The following is a 26,848-nucleotide window of genomic DNA, read 5'->3' as shown; positions in this document are numbered from 1 at the left end:
TTGTGGATTCAGAAAAGGGGGAACTGGTGACAGCATTAGAAAAAAAAAAGTACTCTGGTACGTTGACATGACACACAAACATGACTGCATAGGAACTGATGAGTATGTTATACCTATGTTCATGAAAAACCTGTTCCTAATGCATATTTTGAGGTTTTTACCTTTGTAGATGGCTCCATAAACCACCAGGATGGGCGATTCTACACTGGACATGCAGTAGTATCCTCACATGAGGTAATCCGAGTTGAACCACTCCCTCCTCACATGTCGGTGCAGGAGGCAGAGTTGAAGGCACTCACTGAGGCGTGTAGAGCTGCTGCAGGTAAAGTCGCTAATATTTATACAGATTCGAATTATGCATGGGGAATATCCCATGATTATCGCCCTGTCTGGAGAAGCAGAACGTTTCTTACATCAGCCAGTAAGCCCATTAAAAATGCAGAGCTGGTGAAACAATTAGTGGAGGCATTGACGTTACCAGTCCAGGTTGGCATCGTCAAGGTAACAGCACACACGGACGGTGACTCTGTGGAGGTAGAGGGCAACAGAAGGGCAGACGAGGCTGCTAAAGTAGCAGCAAGGCGGCCTAGGGAGCAGTGGACGGTGGCGGAGAGTCAGCGTATTCCAGCCACACTGAGCCTAGATGTCCTGAAATCCCTCCAGCTGCCCAAACAGAGAAGGAACACAGGGGATAATGGGAGCTGAGCTGAACTCAAAAGGAGTTTTGGGAGAATAAGGAGAAATTGTATATACCAAGGTCCCTGTTCCTAATAATGGCGCAAGCAACACCTGGCCCCACTCACACCTCAAAATATCACATGTGTCCATGGTAGATGCCTTCCGGATCGCTCCTGGTTTCAGTTACGCAGCAGCAAAGCTCGTACGGTCATGCCTCATCTGTGCACAGCACAACCCTGGTAAAACAGTAAAAATCCCTAAGAAAGTGACACCCAGGCCTCTCTACCCATTTCAGAGACTGCAGACTGGCTACATACAGCTACCCAAGGTAGGAGTGTGTGGAAAAAGAAAAAAAATGTCCTAGTATGTGTAGATCTCTTCTCTGGTTGGCTGGAAGCCTATCCGGTAAAATGTGCAAATGCTAAAGTGACTGCAGACAAACTGATGAAAAAACTGATCTGCAGGTATGGTGTCCCAGAAACCATAGAGAGCGATAGGGGTATACACTTCACGGGAGAAATATTGAGGGAAGTCATGCAGGCCCTGGGAGTACAGCAAGCATATCATGCACCATATAGACAACAAAGTAGTGGGAAAGTGGAGAGACTAAATGGGACACTTAAACTGAAAATTCAGAGGCCATGGCAGACACAGGAAAGAGCGGGGTAGAGTGCTTGTCTCTTGCACTCTTTCTAGTCAGACACACTCCAAATAGAAAGACAGGCTTGTCCCCTTTTGAAGTCCTGTTTAGTAGTTTGCCAGAGACTGGTCTGTACTTCCCACAGGTGCTACAAATGCAACACGGTGCTATAACAGCCCATGTCCAGGCCTTGCAGAAAAGACTTAATGTGGTGCATAAACATGTGTTTTCATCCATTCCAGATCTTAATGCCAGTGCAGACGCACATCTGCTGAATCCAGGTGATCGGGTGGTCATACACAGACACGTGAGAAGGAGCCTATATCCACGGTTTGACGGCCCGTTGTAAAGTCCAGCTGACCACATTCACTTGAGGGAACGCCCACCTGGATCCATGCCAGTCACTGCAAAAAGATATTTTCACTAGCAGAAAGACTGTTGTTCTAATCACCTTGCTGGCAGTGGTAGGATGTTTGCACCTTACAGAGACACTGAATACACTTTTAAATATCGACAAGGACAAAAACTGCTGGACTGTTGGATCTGTACACACAACCCAGTATCTGCAAGGACTATGCTGTACTTTGCCATACCCCAGGAGCAAAGGAGGGTATTAACACCACACTGCATACACAATGAGACTTGGACTCAGATTTTCTTGGTTCCTTAAGGTTCTAAATAAGACTAATACAATATAGAGACTTCTTTTTAAATCCAGCCAATTGGCTTAGCGGCCTAGAGGGAGGGATTATTTTTGACTTGACTTGACAGACTTGTATGCAAATTTTGTTGCTTTGCTTATTGTTTTATGTAGCCGTAAAAGCGCTAATATATGTATTACCTGAGGCTGAACCTTCTGTAGTATATCATAGGCCCCGTATGGCCACTGCTGACGGTGGAGGTGAGTGTCCACACTGAGGGTGGATGGGCGAAGCAGGTAGAAAGCCCCCTTGTGGGTACTAGACCCATGAGACAGTAGCTCCTTTGTGGACATCAGCTGACCCCGTAGCAAAGGTTATACCATTTACAAAAGGGGGAAATTGTTATAGAAGGGTTAATAGTTTGCCTTTAAGTGCCTCTTGCCTTTAAGTGTTAGAATTACTAGAATCTGTTGACGCAGTAGTCTGATGGTCTCCTCTTCAAGGAGACTATACTTCATATCATGTGTACTTTCAATAGTCAGCCACAACATGTTCTGGGTTATGGAAAATAAAGTATGACCCTGGGTGATGGTGGGGGCTACATGAGTTACATCCAAATGCATATGTTGTAAATGGTATAAAAAATTGCCTTGGTTTTAATATATCAGATAAAAGTGACTTGCTCACAGGATATGTGTGAGGTGTCTTTTTGTCTCCAAGCGCGCTTGTAAAATGACGGACGTAACTACCTGATTTGGCTCTCACTGGTGATTTGTCAGCTGACTTTGAGTCAGGATGAAAACAGCTACGATATATATATATATATATATATATATATATATATATATATATATATATACTGTATTTATATTTAATTCAGACCTATATTGCAGAAAAGCCGGTAATTCAATTGCCGGCTTTTCATTTCTCCTTCACAAACCCGACAGGATATGAGACATGGTTTACATACAGTAAACCATCTCATATCCCTTTTTTTTTTGCATATTCCACACTACTAATGTTAGTATTGTGTATGTGCAAAATTTGGGCGCTGTAGCTGGTAAAATACAGGGTTAAATGGCGGAAAAAATTGGCGTGGGCTCCCCCGCAATTTTTTCCGCCAGAGCAGTAAAGCCAGTGACTGAGAGCAGATATTAATAGCCTAGAGAGGGTCCATGGTTATTGGCCCCCCTGGCTAAAAACATCTGCCACCAGCCACCCCAGAAAAGGCACATCTGGAAGATGCACCTATTCTGGCACCTGGCCACTCTCTTCCCACTCCCGTGTAGCGGTGGGATATGGGGTAATGAAGGGTTAATGTCACCTTGCTATTGTAAGGTGACATTAAGCCAGATTAATAATGGAGAGGCGTCAATTATGACACCTATCCATTATTAATCCAATAGTACGAAATGGTTAATAAAACACACACACATTATTAAAAAGTATTTTAATGAAATAAAGACACAGGGTGTTTTAATATTTTATTAGACTCGTAATCCACCTGAAGACCCTCGTCCTGTAAAAAAGGTAAAATAAAAAAACAACAATATCCCATACCTTCCGTCGTTCAGTCAGTCCCACGATGTAAATCCATCTGAAGGGGTTAACTCATTTTACAGCCAGGAGCTCTGCTACAGCGCCCAAATTTTGCACATACACACTACTAACATTAGTAGTGTGGAATATGCAAAAAAAAAAGGGATATGAAATGGTTTACTGTATGTAAACCATGTCTCATATCCTGTCGGGTTTGTGAAGGAGAAATAAAAAGCCGGTAATTGAATTACCGGCTTTTCTGCAATCTAGTGCTGAATTAAATATAAACACAGTATATATATATATGTGTGTGTCTCAATGACATATATATATATATATCTATATATATACCTATTCTATGTGTAGACATTTATTCTACCTATTCTATTTTATTCTATCAGTGTGATTTTACTGTACACCGCAATGAATTGCCAGCTTTTCTCTAGAACACCGGTGCGTATTTCTCGCAAGTCACCCGCATGGTCCGTGTGTAATCCGTATTTTTCTCACCCCCATAGACTTTCATTGGCGAGTTTTTTGCGCAATACGGTGACAAACGCAGCATGCTGCGATTTTCTACGGCCGTACAAGACCGTATAATACGGATCAGTAAAATACGGCAGATAGGAGTAGGGCTATAAAGAATCATGGTACCATATGCAATCCGTATTTTCTGCACCTCTCATATGTCCGTAAAACTCGCTAGTGTGATGCCGGCCTGAGACCTCTGCTCTATTTCTACTGTGCCCCTCTCTTTTGTAATTCCCTTATACTAATCTATCCCTAAACTACAGCACAATACAACACATTACAGTACATGACAAATACATTACAGTGCACATTAATAAACAGCAAGAAACCACACAGTACATTAGCATTGCTAAAACATCAGAGTGCCGCACTAGACACATGTATAAGAGTTCAAAGGCAGGGAGGTACGTGACGCACCAAGTCACCCCCTTACAGACGTGCACTGCTCATTTCTTCCCATTCTGTTTTCCAGACTGGAAGTAGCAGATCCAGTAACACAACAGAAGAATAGATCACCCACATAGAGATGAGCTTACAGAAGCAGGGCAAGTAATAGGAGTATATTAGAAAACTGATAGGAATAATTGGGATATATGAAAGGGGATTAAATTAGTAGTGGAAAACTTCTTAAAAAATAACCAAACTTTTTAAATGTTTTTTTTTTCATATTTCATTGCCCTAACAATTGTAAGCAGTTTGGTAGGGGTCAAAGTCCCAAGACCCCCAACCACCCCCACCAATTGCTAAAATACACCCCTTCCCCCAGAGGTGCCAAGGCAAGAAAACAGGAGGTTGTGCTCCTGGTTGAGAACACACACAGTAGGGTAAGGATTCAATAGAACCCAGACCCCCCCCCCCCCCCCGTTATATTTTATTAGAGTTATCAAATGAGTTAAAAAAAATTCAACGTTTTAGATACTTTTTAAAAATCAGTGGTGCAATAATGTGCAATCTTGTCATCAATACTAAAAAATTAGAAGCATGGAGCAATATATGTCACCAATATCAATTGATTTTAAATCAGAGGAGCAGAAATCAATGTATACATTTGTGTTACAACAATCCAATGGTTTCTCAGTGACTATAGGCATCCATATCGCCTTTAACCTTGTTTACTGCTCTGCAGTTGTGACAAGGTCATTCCTTGTCTGTGGGAAAATGCATCACTTGACTAACTCTTTTTTTGGGATTGTCATCTGCTCTCCTGTGTAGACTGGCTTAAGAGGGTGCCAGAAGTTTAAGCAGGAAGGAAGAAACAGCAAAACCAAATTCTCTAGATGTAATCTGTGATCAGATGGTAATCCTTTCTGGACAAAGTCTATGCACGTGGGTGGCAATCACCTTCACCATTGCACAAATGTAATTTAGCTTAAATTTAAAAAGCAAGAAAAAGAGACCCTTACACCCCCTGCTCCAGACACAATGGATTTTAGACAATCATGAATGGAATCTATTATTGTAAAATGTAGTATTATACGACTTCAGACATTTAGATTGTATAAAAAAGTCCCAAACTAAAAATCTATTTAATTACGGTAAATGGGTAAAAGCTGGCCATTTTTTGTGTTTTCATAGTTGCTTACCTAAAACATTCGTTATTGCCTGTATCCTTGTGCACACTGCAATCTGTCTGACTGATGAAGGTCATTATATGACCGAAACATCTTCTTTATTTTTAGATTGCCTGCATACAAAAGAATTATCTTCTTACAACAGTTACCTGAGTGCCAAGTTTTCTACAAAATTGACATGGGATAGGATGCTACTTGGGCACCATCCACAGGAGTGCCGTAATTACTATTTTGATCTCACCCTACATTAGGCTGCTCTCTGACTACGTGGCAAAGACTTGGTGACAAATTCACTTTAACCCCTTCCCTACATGCTCCCCTTCCCGCAAACAGCAGTATATGTACGGCGCGACGATTGCATGGACTCATGCTGAGCACCGTGGTGATCGTATGTGCGTGTCAGCTGACATCCCGCACCAATGCCCATGATCGGTGCTAGCACTGATCTCAGGCATTTAACCCCTCTGATGCCACTATCAGTAGTGACAGCGGCATAGAGGAGCATCGCGCAGGGAATCAGTTCCCCGCATGCTTCCATCAGGACAACACGATGCAATTGCGTTGTCCTGATGGTCACTATGGAGACCCCCAGCCCCAAGATGGCCGTGGAGTCCTTCCGGGTCCTGAAGGGAAGGAGGCTTGTGAGTGCCTTCTGAGAACAGGCGCTGACATACCTTCTTCCCTGCCTGTCTGATCCTGATGAGATACTCTGAAGTGCAGAGTATCAGATCAGTAATCTGATACTATACAGTGATGTCCCATCCTGGAACTATGTAAAAAAGATTAAAAAGTGTAAAAATATTATTTTTAAATCACTAAATAAAGAAAAAATATATATTTTTCCAATAAATACATTTATTTATGTAAATTAAAAGAAATAAACAACAAAAGTACACATATTTGGCATCGCTGCATCCATAACCACCCGCTCTATAAAACTGTCCCACTCTTAAATCAATTTAGTGAACATCTTAAAAAAAAATAAAAACGAGCAAAAAACAGTGCTTTACCATCATACCGCCGAACAAAAAGTGCAATAAAATGCGATCAAAATGATGGATGTAAATACGGTAATAATGGTACCGCTGAAAACCACATCTTGTCCTGCAAAAAGCAAGCCACCACACAGCTCCATCAGCAGAAAAATAAAAGAAGCTATAGTTTTTCTATAAAATAGTTTTTTTTGTGTAAAAGTGCCAAAACACAAAATAATATAAATAAGGTATCACTGTAATCGCACTGACTCGAAGAATAAAGCTGCCTTACCAATTTTACCACACGCGGAACGGTATAAAAAAAAACAAAAAAGCTGAATTGATGGTTTTTGTTCATTCTGTCTCACAAAAATCAGAATAGAAAGCGATCAAAAAATGTCATGTGCCCAAAAATGGTACCAAGAAAAACGTCAGCTCGTCCCACAAAAAGTAAGTCCTTACATAACTCTGTCAGCCGAAATATGGAAAAATTATAGCTCTCAAAATATGGTGATGCAAAAACTTGCAAAAAAACTTTTTGCAATAAAAAGCATCTTTTAGTGTGTGACAGCAGCCAAACATAAAAACCCGATATATAAATCTTGCATCAGTGTAATCGCACCAACCCAAAGTCGCCTGATCACTTATACCGCACGAGGAATGGTGTAAAATAAAATAAATAAAACCAATTCTTCACCTGCCGTTGTTTTTTTCATTCTGCCTCACAAAGATTGTAGTAAGGCTCGGCGCACAATTTATCCTGTGCTCTACGCTGAGCACGTACACTGGGATTTCAGTGTAAATCTCTAAAATATGTGATTCAGACAGAACCCCCAGCGGAAAATTCCCTATAATGAGGAAGATGGAGGCACTGTGGACATCGTGTGACCTGTGATCCGGCGGTGTCCATCCTTTTAGGATTGCATCAAAGTGCCATCCGCCACAGTTCTGTGCACTTCTGAAAAGGGCACCGTTGAACAGAGGCCAGATGGATAGCAGAGTAAATCTACTGCCTCATTATAGTGCATGGATCCATTAGGGGTTTCATCTGGCATGTCACTCAGAGATTTAGATAGAAACTCCAAAGTAAGTGCTCAGCGTAGAGCGCTGGATAACTGTGATCCCAAATGTTATGTGAAGTGTTCCCAATATAAGCTTCAACTCAAACCACAAAAAAGCAAGTCTTCACTCAGATCTGTCATCTGTTAACTGAAATACAGGGGGCTTCCACATTACTGGTAGCACAAAGGCTCTGGAAAAGTGAAATGGCTCCTCGCTCCCTAAAAGAAATTCAGCAAATTCTCCAAATGCCCCCCCATCCCTTCTGAGCGCCAGTGTTCCTAAACCACATTTAAAGCGCCCACATGTTTGGCATTTCTGTAGTGATGAGAGCCTGCCTACAGGTGCATGTCTCCAGAAGCATGAGCTGGATATAATGAACTGGTGACTGCAACGTACTGGTTAGTACAACGGCAGTTTACAATTTTCACTCAGCAACATCCACTTCTGCTTGTTTCTGGAAAACACCCATGGAGTCAAAATTGTTACTACATCTGTAGATAAATTCCCAAAGGGGTATAATTTCTAAAATGGGGTCACTTGAGTTGGAATTCTGCTTTTCTAGCAGTTAGGGGCTCTTTATATGTAATCCGCAAACTAGTGTAGGAAAATCTGTGTTCCAGGAGGCAAATAGAGCTCTGTCCCTCCCGAGTCTCTCTGTATGGCAAAGTAGTACTGTACATCCACATATGGGGTATTGCCACGTTTAGTAGAAATTATGGGACAAATTATGGTGCCATTTTTACCCATTTCCCAGTAGGAAGACGTAGAAAACTTGTGGCTAACACACAATCTTGGTGGTAAAAATGTTAATTATTTTTTCTTCACTGTCCTATGTTACAAACGTCTGTGACATACAAGTTGTGTCAATACAATCACTGCACCCATAGATTAATTAACTGATAGATTTAATTGGTAAAATGGGGTCACTTATGGGGGCTCGGATGTTCTGGCACCTCAGGGGCTCTGCCAATGTTACATGGCACCCTCAAACAAGGGCAGCAAAATCTGCACTCTAATATGGCGCTACTTCCCTTCTGAGCTTTGCACTGTGCCTCAAAAGTAGTTTTAAACCACATATGGGGTATCGGTGAACTCAGGAAAAATTGCACAACAAACTTTAGGGTCCATTTTATCCTTTTGCCCTTGTAAAAATACAAAATTTGTAGCTAAAAAAATATGGAGCAATATGGAGGGGCCATTAAACTGTATGGAGCAATATGGGGGGCATTATACTGTATGGAGCAATATGTGGGGGAATTATACTGTATGGAGCAATATGTGGGGCCATTTTACTTTATGGAGCAATATATGGGGCCCATTATACTGTATGAAGTTATATATGGGGGCCATTAAACTGTATGAAGCAATATGTGGGGCAATTACACTGTATGGAGCAATATGTGGGGCCCATTATACTGAATGGAGCACTATGTGGGACTGCTATACTTTATGGAGCAATTTGTGGGGCCATTATACTGTATGGCGCACTATTTGGGGCCATTATACTGTATGGAGCACTATATGGGGCTCATTATATTGTATGGAGGACTGTACTGTCCGGTCTATAATGAAAAGTCTGCAGTCTGTCCGCTGCAATGATGCACCCGTTTCTGAGCTATTCTAGAATTTACAATAGATATCACTCATGTAAGGGAAATCTTTGGCATTGTACTATACCTATATTTCTCTGACATATCTGTGCAGCATGAATCCATGGTATATGTTAAAGGGGCCCACTGAGACTCTTTTGCCTGGGGCCCACGAAACCTGGAGCCACCCCTGGCAGTGGTGACAAGTATGCATTAGGTCAGAGGTCCCCAACGTTTCTGACCTTGAGAGCCACATTCAGCTCTGAGAGAGGGTCGCGAGCCACATCCAGCCTTGAGAAAGGGTTGCGAGCCACATTCAGCTCCCGCCCCCTCACAATAGTGGTAACCAAAGATTTTCCACAAACATCAATCATCCCAAAGCAGTATACAAAGATCCATGGATTCCTACAATACCCCCATTCAGTATTCTCTTATAAAGCACTCCCATGACACTGTCACATCCAGCTTCAAACACCTCCTCTGACAGATGGTGTCATCTTGTCTCTAGCTTACCATACTTAAATCATCTCAAAACCCCTAAGACCAGTATATGTGCATCCAGATCTGCTCTTTTGTGCAGGGCTGCTCACAAAATACACCATTTTCAGATGTGCTCTTCATACCTGTTTGCTACAACTGGAGCTAATGCACCAAGCTGACAGACAGCAGCGAGCCACAATTCATGGGACCGCGAGCCACATGTGGCTCCCGAGCTACAGGTTGAGGACCCTTGCATTAGGTGGATCCAGGGCCGGACTGGCCATCTGGCAATTCTGGCAAATGCCAGAAGGGCCTGTCTGGTCATGGGCTGCCTTATCTGCTACGTTGTTAAGAGAATCGATATTCTCAAGACATCCATACTGTTAAGAGTTGTGAAGGAGCACAAAGTTGCTGACTCCATCACCCCAGCAGGCCAATAGTATCATTAGAAATATTGGTGTTGTAGTAAATCTTCCTTTCCTCCATCCAGGGTAATATTAGTAATATATCCCATCTGGTTCTTGGGGACAGGGACAGCATGGGCCTGTGTGATTTCAAATGCCAGGACTGAATTACAGTTCCAGTCTGTACCTGGGTGGATCCCTTAAATTTATTGAGTGGTGGTCTCTTCTTTTCTTCTAAACGCAGCCACTTATCATGAATTTTATGAGCAAAGGTCATTTTGGACCAAAGAGGGAAAAACTGTCAAGTAAACGCCAAAAGCAGCAACATTTTCAAGCAACTCTGAATTGTGTAAAAATGTTTCAACTTTTCAAAGCTTTCGGTATAAAAGCTTTAATGAATTGGGGTCTAAATCTTTCAAACTTTCTCCTGAAAAAAAGCCGAAATGGATATCTGACATGCAAGTCAGTCACTTACCTACAATTTAATTTCTGTCTCACTACAAACATAGCATATGGTATGAGCAATGTAGATTTTGCTTGTTCTCTATGGACATAATCAACAAGACCTTTTCCAGCAGAATCCGAACCGTGGGTGGGCATGACACATCGATATGTCAAACCAGATATGAAAAGAGCCATTAGCGGAGTGTAACTCATTAGATGAAAACTTCTGCAGATGCCCTTACATCAGAATAAAGTAGCAAAGAACAATAGCCCAGAATTGCCTTTCAGATGGTTTTGCTATACGTCTTCTGTAAATGTTTTCATCTCTAGTATTATTTTACTTCTATAGCAGATATCTATTAATTGCCTCCAAGAGAGCTGCATTAGGACTGGTAAAGCTATTTTCATGTGCACTTCAACACCAGGAAAGCCCACATGCAGAAGGAAAGCGCTCTGCCTTATGTTAATCCCACACAGCAAGAAATAACTGAACATTTTCATGTTGTAAAAAGCGAAGCAGACGAGAGTCTGGAGCATGTCGAGGTTGAAAGAGATTTTTTAACAGTCAGGCTTGGCACATTCATTGTATCCCTATTTCATAATTGGGATTTTAGTACGTGGTGGGATACAACTAACATAATTGTGACCGCCGTGCTCTGAAGTTGCGAGATTCCGGTTTCTCTATATTTGAAGATTAATTGCTCTGAGTGAGAGAAACAAAATCAGAAGCTTGTGGATATGATACTTTTTAATGGCTAACATAAATAAAAGATTATACTATGCAAGGCAAGTATTAATTTCTTATAGCGCTCTTCAAAAATGAAACTGCGGTGTGATTGGTGGCTACCGGCAAATTAGGTATTAATCTGCCCCTTTGTGTTCAATTCCTTATAATTTTCAAGATTTCAGATTGCTTTCAATGAACGGGGATTTTTTTTATGTATGTCTAGAGGCAGAAAGTCAGAACATTAAGCATTTCTACCAGAAGAAGCTTTGTTACAGTTTTATTAAAGGAATTGTTCCCTTTCAGTAAACAAATGCCCCTGGCTGCAGGTTTTTACACAGAAACAAAACTAGCTGTACTCACCATCCCTGGGCCCACGGGTGAGTCTCCGACGCTGCTCCCTCTTGGTGTTTGGCATTGGCTGCGGCACCGATGTCGCGTTGTCAGCATGGCAGCCAATCAGTAAGCTCAGTGGCTCTGCCAATATAGATGGCTGAGAGAACTGATTGACTGCAGTGCTGCTGACGGGTCATCAACACCGCAGTCAATAAATACCAGGAGCAACGGCGGTGCTAAAGTACTGCTATGTATAGCACTTGCGATTGGGCAAACGCAGCTTCGAGTCTCAAATATTAAAACAAAAACACAATAGTTCAAGTCACGCCACCTTTTGCCTATTGAAAGTAAAACTATATTAAAAAATACATATATTTTGTATCACCACGTTCAGAAATGTTTGATCTATCAGAATATTAAATAAACGGTGTAATGAGAAAAAAAAAGTGAAAATTATGATTTTTTGGTCACTGTAACTTTGCAAGAAGATGCACTGAAACATGATTAAAACCTTACATCTACCCCAAAATGGTATCAATAAAAACTTCAGCTTAGAGTGAAAAAATAAGCCAACACTCAGCCCTAGATCCCAAAAAATGGAAATGCTATGGGTCTCGAAAAATGGCGACAAATGCAAAAACGTTTTTTTCACTCAAATTTCCTAATTTGTTTTCATCACTTAAAATTATGGCTCATGGAGGAAACAACGAAAACGGAAAACAGAAAATCACCCCAGGTTGAAGGGGTTAAAATAATATTGGTTACAGATTTTATTAATATTCAATCCCTTTTCGGACTATTTTTTTCCAGCTGTTTGAAAAAATAAAGCGATGTACTTGACATTGTGGTCATTTTCCTGTGGTACTACACCGTCAACAGCAGAACATTTTTACTATGATATAATCTATGGCCGCTGGTCAGGAGCAATGAAAGCCACCTCCTACCTAACAGAATCTGCAGGTCTTACTTTGATTAGGCAGCTTGATGTAACATCACATATGCATCACTTCGCAATGTAATGCCAGGGCAGTTAATCAAAAGATGAGCCAGGAATCCCATAAGGTAAAAGGTAGACCTGACCCCATGGCTCATGTCCAGTGACCACAGAATACTTGCATGGCCAATAGACCAGGTCCTGCAAATTGATTTGCACCAATTCCAGCTGATGTGCCTCTCAGAGAGAAGGAACAAAATTTCTTATCCCTTCAAACATTGCCCTTGATAGTTCAACAGTTTGCCGCCTGCTGACATGGACGTTAGTATATACCTCTATTCTTGGGACACATTGTTTTAGGTTGGGGGTCACATATTTTTTTGCACCAAGCTAAGTTTTTTTAGCTTGATGCAACTCAATGGATTAGAATTGATGGCAAAATTGATGCAAAAATGCATCACGTGACTTTTTCACCATTTACTTCTGATCCCAACGTTATATGAAATGTTGTGATCCGGCCAGTGGACCCAACAACTGATGCGCCGGACAGGTTGGAACTATCCCATTACAAACAATGGGATCTGTCCCTCCATCAGTTTTCCTCCTGTGTTTTTGCCAGCCAGATGTCGATCCAGCCTAAGGCACACCATCAACTTCAAAAGTCTTTTTACAGAAATAAGCTAAATAAAATAGTTGCATGCGATATACACTGCTGAAAAAAATAAAGGGAACACTAAAATCCCACATCCTAGATATCACTGAATGAAATATTCCAGTTGTAAATCTTTATTCATTACATAGTGGAATGTGTTGAGAACAAAAAAAACTAAAAATGATCAACGTAAATCACAACTAATATACCACGGAGGTCTGGAGTTGGAATGATGCTCAAAATCAAAGTGGAAAATTAAGTTAAAGGCTGATCGAACTTCATTGGAAATGTCTCAAGACAAGGAAATGATGCTCAGTAGTGTATGTGGCCTCCACGTGCCTGTATGATCTCCCTACAATGCCTGGGCATGCTTCTGATGAGGCGGCGGGTGGTCTCCTGAGGGATCTCCTCCCAGACCTGGACTAAAGCATCTGCCAACTCCTGAACAGTCTGTGGTGCAACGTGACATTGGTGGATGGTGCGAGACATGATGTCCCAGATGTGTTCAATCAAATCCAGGTCTGGGGATCAGGCAGGCCAGTCCATAGCTTCAATGCCTTCATCTTGCTCATCTTGCAGGAACTGCTGACACACTCCAGCCACATGAAGTCTGGCATTGTCCTGCATTAGGAGGAACCCAGGACCAACCACACCAACATATGGTCACACAAGGGGTCTGAGGATATCATCTCAGTACCTAATGGCAGTCAGGCTACCTCTGGCGAGCACATGGAGGGCTGTGGGGCCCTCCAAAGAAATGCCACCCCACACCATTACTGACCCACTGACAAACCGGTCATGCTGAAGGATGTCGCAGGCAGGTGATCACTCTCCACAGAGTCTACAGACTCTGTCACATGTGCTCAGTGTGAACCAGCTTTCATCTGTGAAGAGCACAGGGCACCAGTGGCGAATTTGTGGACTTCGGTCACTCAGATCATCCTCTTGGAGTTGATTTCTAACCATTTGTGCAGACACATGCACATTTGTGGCCTGCTGGAGGCTCTGGCAGTGCTCCTCCTGTTCCTCCTTGAACAAAGGCTAAGGTAGTGGTCGTGCTGCTGGGTTGTTGCCCTCCTACGGCCTCCTCCACGTCTCCTGGTGTACTGGCCTGTCTGATGGTAGCACCTCCAGCTTCTGGACACTATGCTGACATACACAGCAAACCTTCTTGCCACAGCTCACATTGATGTGCCATCCTGGATGAGCTGCACTACCTGAGCCACTTGGGTTTTAGAGTCCATCTCATGCTACCATGAGTATGAAAGCACAACCAACATCCAAAAGTGACCAAAACATCAGCCAGAAAGCTTTGGTACTGAGATGTGGCCTGTAGTCCCCACCTGCAGAACCACTCCTTTATTGAGCGTGTCTTGATAATTGCCAATAATTTCCATCTGATGTCTATTACATTTACACAACAGCTTGTGAAATTGATTGTCAAACAGTGTCACTTCCTAAGTGGACAGTTTGATTTCACAGAAGTTTGATTTACTTGGAGTTATATTCTGTTGTTTAAGTGTTCCCTTTGTTTTTTTGAGCAGTGTATATGAATTATGTGCATGTGTCATATAAAGCCTTGTAGACTAATATTAGCTTTATCATACAGAATGTATAAAAACGAAATCGCAGGGATGTAAAAACTCTGAATTTCCATAGTATGGGACTAGAACTAATGTTGAAGTCCGTCAGTTGGTATAAAATCATTAATAATCAATTTATCTTCAGTTTGTCATTAGTTTAGATCAGTTGCAGAAAAAAAGCGTAAACTTTCCTGAAGAAGATTGTTGTTCTACTATTAAGGACCATATGATGAAACCATATTGCAGCCGGAAGGAATGCCTTGAATATATAAATAAAATGGACGTAAGAACAAGAACTGCATTATTAATCTTCAGCTTCTGCTATTAGAGCCATTAACTGCATTTCTTTTTAGCTTAAATTCTACCAGGGTACAAAGTGACCCTGGATATCTTATTACAGATTCAGCCAAATCTGACATATTGCAGAAGAATAATTAATGGCTTGGGTAGTCCTCTAATTGGAACCATGGATTTAATCGTGACTTAACTTGTGACTGATTGGCCTTAAGCAACTTGAAAGAACAAACCTGTGAGGGAGACAGACAGAAAAATAAATGATTCTCTCCCGTTGCTTGAATTTGTAAATGTCATGTAGTAATCAGTTATTCCCTAACTTATTCCCTTTACTTGTTTCCAAGTGTCCAAACAATGATATAAGGCATAAATAGCTTTATGTTAGGTTTTGGTAGACATTTTCGTAAGACACACTAAAAATGTGATAGTGAGTAGAATATCTTGAGTAAATAACGAGAATGACCCTGGTATAGAATTAATACTGAAGGATTATTCCCAAAATAGTAAGTTATTCCTGACTAATTGCAATTAAGAACCCCCAACAATCCAAGAATGGGTCCTCGGAACCAAGAAACCGGCACAGCAGAGCCCCATCTTCAATGTGAAGTGATGCCTAATTCCTAGGTTCCAGAGCCCTGTTTTCTTGGTCATTGGCAGTTCTAGTGGTTGGACCTCAAGTAAATAGTAAGATATCCTGTATCCCATAATTGTGGATAATGTAGTATTTTGGTAATACCCTTTCATATAATGAGATACCGTATTTTTCGGATTATAAGATGCACTATTTCCCCCCAAATTTGGGGGGAAAATGGGGGTGCATCTTATAATGCGTATATACCTTACCAGTACCATTGCTGCAGGCCGCAGGCTGAGATGAGGGGGTGTCCGGCGGTGCTGCAGATGTCTGGCGGTGCTATGTGGGTGTCCGGCTGTGCTGCTGCGAATGTCTCCGGTCCAGTGCTGGTGTGGGGGGCTGCTGACAGTTTGTGAAAGGCCAGGGCCCCTGCAGTGCCATGGTTTCATGTGCAGTGGACTCCAGCAAAATGGCCACCGGGGGGGGGGGTGCCGCATGCGCAGATGGAGATCTTGGCACCAAGAGCAAAATCAAAATCTACTTAAAAATCCACTTAAAATACTTAGGGTACCGTCTCACAGTGGCACTTTTGTCGCTACGACGGTACGATCCGTGGCGTTCCAGCGATATCCATACGATATCGCTGTGTCTGACACGCAGCAGCGATCAGGGACCCTGCTCAGAATCGTACGTCGTAGCAGATCGTTTGGAACTTTATTTCGTCGCTGGATCTCCCGCTGTCATCGCTGGATCGGTGTGTGTGACACCGATCCAGCGATGCGTTCGCTTGTAACCAGGGTAAACATCGGGTTACTAAGCGCAGGGCCGCTCTTAGTAACCCGATGTTTACCCTGGTTACCAGCGTAAATGTAAAAAAAACCAAAACACATACTCACATTCCGGTGCCCGGCGTCCGCTTCCCTGCACTCCTCCTGCATCCTGTGTCCGCACTGTGTGAGCGCCGGCAGTACAGAGCACAGTGGTGACGTCACCGCTGTGCTCTGCTTTCACTTTACGGCCGGCACTCAGTCAGCGCGGGATGCAGACGGCTAGGGACCTGACGGACACCGGAATGTGAGTATGTACGGTTTTTTTTTTTTTACATTTACGATGGTAACCAGGGTAAACATCGGGTTACTAAGCGTGGCCCTGTGCTTAGTAACCCGATGTTTACCCTGGTTACACGGGGACTTCGGCATCATTGGTCACTGGAGAGCTGTCTGTGTGACAGCTCCCCAGCGACCACACAACGACTTACCAACGATCACGGCCAGGTCGTATCGCTGGTCGTGATCGTTGGTAAATCGTTTGGTGTAACGGTACCCTTATTCTATAAGGCTTGATTTACATAGGAACACTTTATTATAATAATTAATAATAATAATGTTTATTTATATAGCGCTAACTTATTCCGCAGCACTTTACAATTAAGAGGGGACATGTACGGACAATAACAACAATACAATGTAATACATTTCAACAGTTACAGGAAGAGCGAGGGCCTTACAATCTATACGGAAATAGGGGGGACCCAATAGGTAGAATGTGCTGTTATGTATGGTACAGCCATCACTATAAAAAAAATAAGAGTTTTCATATAAAGCTGCATGATCCGGTCATCAGCCAGGATTGTCTTGGAGTGCAGTTACCATGTGCTATTAGGTGCATGGAGGTTGTAGAGACAGATGAATAGGCAGGAGCAGATTATGATTAACATTTATGGGGTAACAGGGAAGAGTTATGATAGTGAGTTGAGGTGATAGGCTCATGTAAACAGATATGTTTTTAAAGCACACTTAAAAGTATACAGATTAAATATTAGTCGGATCGTTTGCGGTAGTGCATTCCAGAAAACCGGTGCAGCATGAGAGAAGTCTTGGAGACAAAAGTGGGAGGTTCGGATTATGGAGTATGTTAGTCTTCGATCAGTTGCAGAATGGAGGGCACGGTAAGGGTGATATACAGAGATGAGGGCAGAGATCTAGGGCAGTGCAGAACTGTGGAGAGCTTTGTGGGTGCGAGTTTGTATTCTGTGGTGAATGGGCAACCAGTGCAATGACTGGTACTGGGTGGAGACATCGGTCAAACGGCCTGATAGACATACAACCCTGGCTGCTGCATTCAGGACAGATTGGATGTGGGAAAGTTTGGTAAGACCAATCAGATGAGACTTACAGTAGTCCAGACAAGAGTAAATAAGAGTCACATTAAAAGTTTTTGAAGTTTCAAAGGTGAGAAAGGCCGAATTCTGAAGATGCTTTTAAGATGCAGGTGACATGAGCGAGTGAGTGATTGGATATGGGGAACAAAGGAAAGTTCTGTGCTAAATATAACCCCAAGACAGTGAGCCTGATGCTTGGAAACTATGGTTGTACTACGCAAGGAAATTGCAAAGTCAGGTATAGGTAGGTTAGTAGAGGGAGGAAACACAAAGAGTTCAGTATTGGAGAGATTTAGTTTCAGTTAGAGGGAAGACATGATGTTAGAGACAGCAGACAGACAAGCCCTGGTATTTCGTATTAAAGTAGGGGTAATGTCAGGTGAAACCAGATCTGCTGATGGTTTGTCCAATAGGGGAGGTGTATAGAAAGAAGGGGGGTGGGGACTAGGGAACAAAGGTGTCCTTAATAGAGGGGAGCATGATGATGAAGAGTATAGTGCACGTGGTGCTTTTTTTCTGCTGAATATTTCAGCCTGTTTGAGGGGTCTCTTCCTGAACAAAAGCTCCAAGGTTGGACACAAAAATCAGAGAAAACACTCCATGCATGAAGACAATGTAAAAAAAAAGCACAAAGAACATTTCAGGTTTGCATGGCATATTTTTCTCATTACAAATCACCATGTGAACCTACCCTTAATGTGGCAATAGTTAATCTATGCACACAATTGTCTTCTGCAAGTCGATTACTAGAAAGATTATTGCCTGAGACACAGGAATCCCGAGTAAAGATAAGCAATGTGATTGGAAAGTCTTTACTATTGCTAGATATAAGCAAACTGATTAACACTTTGAGAGCTTTGATTGCCTAACATTGAGCTTCTCAATTGGTAAATTGATTGATTCTTCTCTTGTAATGGCTAAATATTTGACACAAACTATGACTTGAAGTTGCAGAATCAATTCTTCATCTTTAAACCAGAGCAGTGCTCAGTCTAACTTTGTACTTAACAAGTGACAATGATCAAAATACGACTTGCTTTGAAAACTTTGTGATGCACCACTGATTTGTTCTGCTTTCATAATGAACTGGAACTTGTATCAGGTAAGTGATTAGAAGAACAATGTGTAAAATGGTGGTGATGAACATTTTAGGCAACTGATGCAAATTCATTGCAAATTGTTAGAATTCACTGGGTTCAGTGAATTCCTAAAAATTTTACACAAAATCGATTATTTGCACCTGTAGGGATGATAAACAGTGAGCACTTTACACATTGCCAAGTAGATGGTAGAAAGCAGGAGGCACACATACTGTTTTTGCAGCAGGGTGCTCTGCTGATCAAGCACATATTTGTATATGGTGACAACCAAAAGTTTTGCATTTTTTTTATAAATCTGATTGCTCCTGTCTGCTGCCATTTTCCTGGTGATGAATTCAAAGTGCATGTATGGTAATATAATTAAGGAAAACTGACTGCCAAAAGTGTTGCATATATGATTTATTTATCACAACATAGAGAGTAATTCATTGTTTACAATGCCATAACTTAGTATTTTGAAGCATAACCTCTTGCTTTAATTACTGTCCCACACCGACAGGGCATTGAAGCTGCTAGGCTTATTCAGGACATCCTGAGGGATCTTGCTCCATTCCATTGCAAATCTGCCATCAATTCATCTTTATTGCTATGGGTGCGGGCCCCAACTCATCGCCCTAACTCATCCCAAAGTTGCTCTATAGGGTTTAAATCCGGTGATGGGCTTGGCCATTTCAACAGGTGAACATTTTTCTTTACTAACCAATTTTTGACTAAATTGGATGTGTGCTTAGGATCATTATCTTGCGAGAATTTCCAGCCCCTGCCGACTTTGGTTTTATTATGTAGCAGCATTACATTCTCCAGTATATCCTTTTACATGGTAGCATTCATAGTTCCATAAATTCCATGCAGAGGGCCAATGGCAGATGCAGAAAAGCAGCCCCAAACCATGACATTACCACCACCATGATTCATAGTAGGTGTTTGGTACCTTACATCATTATGTTTTCCAATTGTGGGGTATTTATAGTGCTTGCCATCACTACTAATCAGATTGAACTTGGATTTATCCAACCACAACACTTTAAACCAATCTGTCTCTTTCCATTGGCTGTGTTCTTTGCAGAGATGAAAGGCTTCTTGACTGGAACTCATGCTTTCAACCCTACTGCTCTTAGCCGTTGCACCACACTTTAACGACTCACTTTGACCCCCTATCCTTCGTTCATTTTGTGCGAAATCTGTTCAGCACTTTTATGGACATCACATAATTTTTTCTTAATAATGTGATCAACTTTGGAGGAAGTTTTCCGTGGTTGTCTACTTCTAGGTTTGTCAGCTGTTCCATAACCTTCTTTTTCTTGCTTTATGCTTGCCTCTGAGAACAGTTGAATTCCATAGCTGCCTCTTTTTGACTTTTGTCTGTCTTCACTCACAGAATAAGCTTCCTGACATCTGCTGATAAATTTGGCTTTGTCTTTGCCATATTTTAACCGAAAAACACGCAAACAAAATTTGACTACCCATGACAAGATATGCAAAATATTTTCATCCTTATAGCTGACAACTATTTGCTTCTAGTTTACTAAAATCACCAGGAAAATGACATTACAACAACCAGACATAAATAATCACCCTTAAAAAAAATGCAAAACTTGGTCTCACCACTGTATAAGGAAAATCAGCAAAACCTATGGGATTCCACCATGTCAAGTCAAAAGATGTGGACCAAATAAACATGGTCTTTTTCATGTCTTATTTATGAAGAAAATGCCTTTAATTCAACTGCACTTGCTGTATACCATGTATACCATGACAAGAACATTGCATTATATCTCTCCCTATAATGATTCAGCTGCAGTTCTATCAAGTGTATTATTCACTTCTGACACTTAAAGTAAGATTTCAGGAATTCTCAGACTGGGTTATTTTGGGTGGTGTATCAGTGTGACCTTTTAAGGAGTGTACAGGAGTGATATGCAGTCAAAAATAAGATAAAGTATCAGCGGAAGCACTACAAAGAGACAGACTACTTAACATTTCAAGGAAAATTATTTTATAATAATTAGGTACATCAATTACAAAATTATCTAGTGATAGGGTGATAATCATATAACCTAGGTTCAAAGTTATTTATTATATAGTGGAAATAAAAAGTCTACACACCTCTATTAAAATGCCATTTTTGTCATATAAGTGTTCAGGAAAATCCTACTAAAGCAGCTAAACTTTACACCGCATTCCAAATTATTATGCAATTGGATATAAGTGTCATAAAGATTATTATTATTATTTATTATTATTATTTATTGTTATAGCGCCATTTATTCCATGGCGCTTTACAAGTGAGGAGGGGTATACATAATAAAAACAAGTACAATAATCTTGAACAATACAAGTCATAACTGGTACAGTAGGAGAGAGGACCCTGCCCGTGAAGGCTCATAATCTACAAGGGATGGGTGAGAATACAGTAGGTGAGGGTAGAGCTGGTCATGAAGCTGGTTTTTCAAAGAAACTCATGGATGGTATCATGTCTTTGGTCTCTTTGGATCATTGAAGTAAATCTCAAACACCTACAATAATTAGTTTGCCAGATGATCCTAATTAATGGAAAACTACTTAAGAAGGATGTTCCACATTATTTAGCAGGCCACAGGTTACAAGCAATATGGGAAAGAAAAAGGATTTCTCTGCTGCCGAAAAGCATTAAATAGTGCAATGCCTAGGTCAGAGTATGAAAATATTAGATATGTCACGAAAACTTAAGCTTGATCATCGTATTATAAAGAAATTTGTCACTGGTAGAGAACACAGACAGGTTTGTGCAGATAAAGGCATAATGAGGAAGGTTTCTGCCCGACAAATTCATCGGATTAAGAGAGCAGTTGCTAAAATAGTAATACAAAGCAGAAAACATGTATTTGAAGCTAATGGTGCCTCTGGAGTCCTGTGAACCTCAACGTATATTATCCTCTAAAGGTTTGCAGTTGTGCATAAATTTACTATTCACCCCTAAACAATGCTCACAAGCAGAAATAGTTGCAGCGGGCCCAGACATATATGAAAAATAATTTTAAAACAGTCTTATCTATTGATGAGTACCGTGCAACCCTAAGGGGTGTCGAAGTCATGTTTTGGTCCAGAATCATGGGGAGAAAGCTGGTAGGCCCCTTTAAGGTCCCTGAATGTGTTAAAATTACCTTGGCAAAGTATATAGAGTTTCTGACTGATGACTGGCCATTTTTTTTATGGTACAAAAAGAACTGCGCCATCTGTAGCAGGAGAACTGCAAAGTATACCTCTGAGTCATTGGCTCATATGGGCATAAAAGGAGAGAAACTTCTGATGTGGCCGCCATACTCCCCTAAAATTTCATTTATGCTCTAACGATTAATGATTTGAACATTATACTGACTCATTGCATCGAACTTTTAGGAAAATCAGAAAAAAATATCATTTGAATAATAATTTGAAATGCAGTATATATGGAGATAATCAGAAACACTTTAAATGATGGCAGCTATGTACTGACTACTACTGAACATGAGTTTAAATGTGATTGGCTGAACATAACCATCTCTCCAGTTATAAGAGGGTATTTACACTTATGCAACTACATTATATCAGTTTTGTTATTTTCATTTTAATTTCCTCCTTAAAATAATTTGTACAGATTATGTTCCACATTAAAAGTTGAAAAAATACTGAAAATAATTGTATTGGTGTGATTTTTTACACAACAAAAAACTGGCATTTTAATTTTGGCGTAATGTTTAGACTTCATGTATCCACTGTATTTTTTAATATATTATTACATTTAGATTTGTGATATTTTTTTCCATACACCTCTGTTAGATTTAACAAATGTTTCTATTTTTCAGCTGTTTTTATGGACCAACTATATTGCACAGAAGAGTGCTTACTGTAACCAGCACAATCATTGTTTGCTGTTCATGCTGTCTATGCTCTTTGAGACCTTTTTGTGATCTAATTTAAGTTTTAAATAAAAATCCACAGAGACAATTTTATGGGATTCAGTTCTCTCCATAAGAATGTCAGTAGAGCGATCTTACAATTCAGGAGAGACCCGTATCTGCACTTTCATATTGCAGTCATCATTTACAGTATTTCGCAGCTCCTGATACTGTTATGACATCCTGGGAACTGAGGATCACAATCCATAAGATGGAACACGAGCTTTGCCTCAGGCACAAATCACTGACAAAAGGTTTCCTTAAAGTTTGCCATACACTGTAGATTTCTGATGGTAAGTCAGGAAATATTGAAATGAAGGGAGACTTTTCTAATTCTATCAAATGTCTAGATATGTCATAATTGACTTTTAATGAACTAAAACATTGACTCAAATGACGTTCAGCTCTGTTTGGCAAATATTGCAGAAACAATATTCGCCGCCGATCATAATCGGAACCGAATTTTGAAAAATTTGCTCAGCTCTAACCAGGACTTTATAATGCTTCCTCATATCCAGAATAGATATAATTCCATTTATCTCTACTTTGGACCTCTTCATTTGTGTTTCTATCAGGTCAGCCCTTCTACAGGCAAGACCATTATACATAGGAATAGTATTCGTTGGTATCGATCAGCTAATGAAAGAGTTTGCCTAAAAAATAGTTCTTGTTGGTATCACATCCCTTTGGGTATACAGGTGAGGCTCTGCTGAATATACAAACTGTAAGCTCTACAGGCGGCAAGAGAGAGAACCCCGCTGACCATAAGAGTTTTCACTTTACAGGCCAGAACGAACTTACGCTGTGTAGGAAATAGAGAGGACTCTTAAGAGCTTACACTCTACAGGTGAGATACAATCCCACTGACTATAAGAGCTTACACTCTACAGGTGAGAGACAATCTCACTGACTATAAGATCTTACACTCTACAGGAGAGAGACAATCCTGCTGACTATAAGAGCTTACACTCTACAGTTGAGAGACAATCCCGCTGAGCATGAGAGCTTACACTCTACAGGTGAGAGACAATCCCACTGACTATAAGAGCTTACACTCTACAGGTGAGAGACAATCTCACTGACTATAAGAGCTTACACTCTACAGGAGAGAGACAATCCTGCTGACTATAAGAGCTTACACTCTATAGTTGAGAGACAATCCCGCTGAGCATAAGGGCTTACACTCTACAGGTGAGAGACAATCCCACTGACTATAAGAGCTTACACTCTAGAGGAGAGACAATCCCACTGACTATAAGAGCTTACCCTCTACAGGTGAGAGACAATCCCACTGACTATAAGAGCTTACACTCTACAGGTGAGAGACAATCCCGCTGACTATAAGAGCTTACACTCTACAGTTGAGAGACAATCCCGCTGACCATAACAGCTGTTATGATCCGGTGACCTTGGAGCCGCATGAGAGACTTTCTCAGGAGTAGGTGGTACCTGTACTGACTGCAAACCCTAAACTAACACCGCAACTAGAAGTAGCCGTGGGATGTACCTAACACGTCCTAGACACCTCGACACAGCCGGAGGACTAAATACCCCTATAGATGGAAATGGGAATTCTATCTTGCCTCAGAGTAGAACCCCAAAGGATAGGCAGCCCCCCACAAATATTGACTGTGAGTATAAGAGGAAAAACACACGCAGGCAGAAAAACAGGATTTAGCAAAAGAGGCACTTCTAGCTAAATAGAAAAGGATAGGACAGAATTCTAAGCGGTCAGTATTAAAATCCTAAAAATATCCACAGCAGATAATACAAATATTCTACATCTAACTAAAGACATATAAAGTATATCTGCATCTCCTGAGAATCCAGCATGACTGAAAAATCCAAACAAAGTCTAAGCTGGACAAAAACACAATGAATTGCACTGAATTGCAAAGCACACTGCAAGTGTGCACAGAGACAAAAAACCAGACACTTATCTTAGCTGAATTGGCAGCAGGGCATGAGGAGCCAGAGAGAGATGCAATCCCTCCAAGTACAATGGACAACTGGCATGGACTCATGGATCCTGCACACCTAAATACCTAATAGAGCTGCAATCAGCAGAAACACCTGCCCAGATTACAACCCCAAGACAACTGCACTACCACCAACAACTACCGGAGGGAGCCCAAGAGCAGAATTCACAACAAACAACATACACTCTACTGAAGAGAAAAAAGGAGAATCCTGCTGACTAGAAGAGCTTACACTCTATAGAAGAGAAAAATAGAAGACCCTGATGATCATAACAGCCTACTCTCAGCAGAAAAGAGAGAGGATCCTGCTGACCATAAGAGCTTACACTCTACAGAACATAGAGACTTACCCAGTGACTCTAGAGATGAAAAATAGCTTTCTGTACAAACTGTCCCCACTGGGAACAGCTGATCTGTGACGGCCCAGGTACTGACCACCACTGTACAAGGAATGAGAATCCATAAGGTGTCATAGCTGCAGGATATTATGGGGACGCCCACATAGAAAAGCAAAATCCCGTTATCTGATGCTCCAGCAGTGTAGAAAATGGTGCCGGGCAATTTGTAATTCAAATCTCCAAATGATCAAATTAAACTGCTAATTTCAGGAAATTTGACTGGAACTTGAACCTCCATGGATCGATCCGCTCATCTCTACTAAGTCTTCTGAAATCTTCAGTGTATTATCACCTTAAGGGTTTTTCCAAAATTCATGTTTCATCTCTGAAGGGTGGGTGGCAAGGGATACTATGGTTCAGGTACCATACAAGTTTAAATTCTACATATATGTAAAGCATCTGACTGGTGACCATGAACACCAACGTTGTTCTCCATTGCATGGCCTCTCTTGTGTTTTAGTCTAAGACCCAGCTTTGAGTTTCCATTTTGATTGCCAATTTCTGGATTATCTCCTAAATAAGCTACATAGCAGGAGTTGTCAGCATTCTGGTGAGTCATTAATTAATGTATCTTCATTAATGCACATAAGAATCTAAAAACAGAACTCTCTATCCTGAGATTAACTTTGACTCCTCAGCAATGTTTTTTTCAATGAAAGGCTAGCAATGTTAGAAAATGCTATAAACTTCAATTTGTATATGTTAATAAATGATAGGTACTGTATCCTAACCACATAGACAGAAGCTATAGATGTCATTACAATAAAAAGTATATTAAGCAATTTCTGTTAATGTCCTGCAGATAATCCCTTCATCCTAGATACCAGTGATGCGCTACCCTATGCTCTGCCAGTCCCGTTACATGAATGTACACAGTGACTCTAGTGTAATCTGGGAGCTCATGTGTATTTGTCAGCATGGTAGGAACCTTCTATTATGTAATATTCTAAACTTGCCAAATTATTTTTCGAGCAGGGTGTCTTAAGTGCTTTAGTATTTCAGGCTTAACAGGCAAGCAGAAGCAAATGCCGGGCTTTCAGTGTATGAGAGATTGAAATGAGTGATATATTTATTACCTCGTGGTCCTGTTTCTGTTTTAACTTTAACTTTAAAAGTTTTGTGTTCTCATAATATTAACACAGGGTATTGATTCATTTTTTTCTGCAATTTGATGACTTTCATAAAAGGTATATAATAATAATAATCTTTATATAGCGCTAACATATTCCGCAGCGCTTTACAGTTTGCACACATTATCATCGCTGTCCTCGTTGGGGCTCACAATCTAAACACCCTATCAGTATGTCTTTGGAATGTGGGAGGAAACCAGAGTACCCAGAGGAAACCCACACAAACACGGAGAACATACAAACTCTTTGCAGATGTTATCCTTAGTGGGGCTTGAACCCAGGACGCCAGCGCTGCAAGGCTGCTGTGCTATCCACCGCGCCACCGTGCTAAATATATATATATTTTTTAATATCTTGGACTATTAACTCTGAGAATGTTTATTCATGATGTATTCTTACCTCTACAGCCTTACATGTTTCTTCTAGCTGACTGATCACTGCTTGAACCCGATCATTACACCCAACCAGTATAGCAATGCCATCTGATAATTCAGTCTATGCAAAAAAAGACGG

The 26,848-nt window shown here is 41.0% G+C and overlaps 1 protein-coding gene across 3 annotated transcripts in view; it reads right to left on the bottom strand.

Moving 5' to 3' along the window:
- TRIM55 (tripartite motif containing 55) overlaps nt 1-26,848 on the bottom strand; it is a 273,771-nt gene that overhangs the window by 162,445 nt on the left and 84,478 nt on the right. For all 3 annotated transcript variants that reach the window (XM_077270601.1, XM_077270600.1, XM_077270602.1), the window contains exon 4: nt 26,735-26,830. In XM_077270601.1, the coding sequence (XP_077126716.1) occupies nt 26,735-26,830 (96 nt within the window). The remainder of the gene's footprint in view (nt 1-26,734; nt 26,831-26,848) is intronic.

The sequence above is a fragment of the Ranitomeya variabilis genome, chromosome 6 (assembly GCF_051348905.1).
Source record: "Ranitomeya variabilis isolate aRanVar5 chromosome 6, aRanVar5.hap1, whole genome shotgun sequence".
Classification (NCBI taxonomy): Eukaryota; Metazoa; Chordata; class Amphibia; order Anura; family Dendrobatidae; genus Ranitomeya; species Ranitomeya variabilis.
The sequence above is the reverse complement of the archived record's forward strand: the minus strand, read 5'-3'. Positions and strand labels throughout refer to the sequence as shown.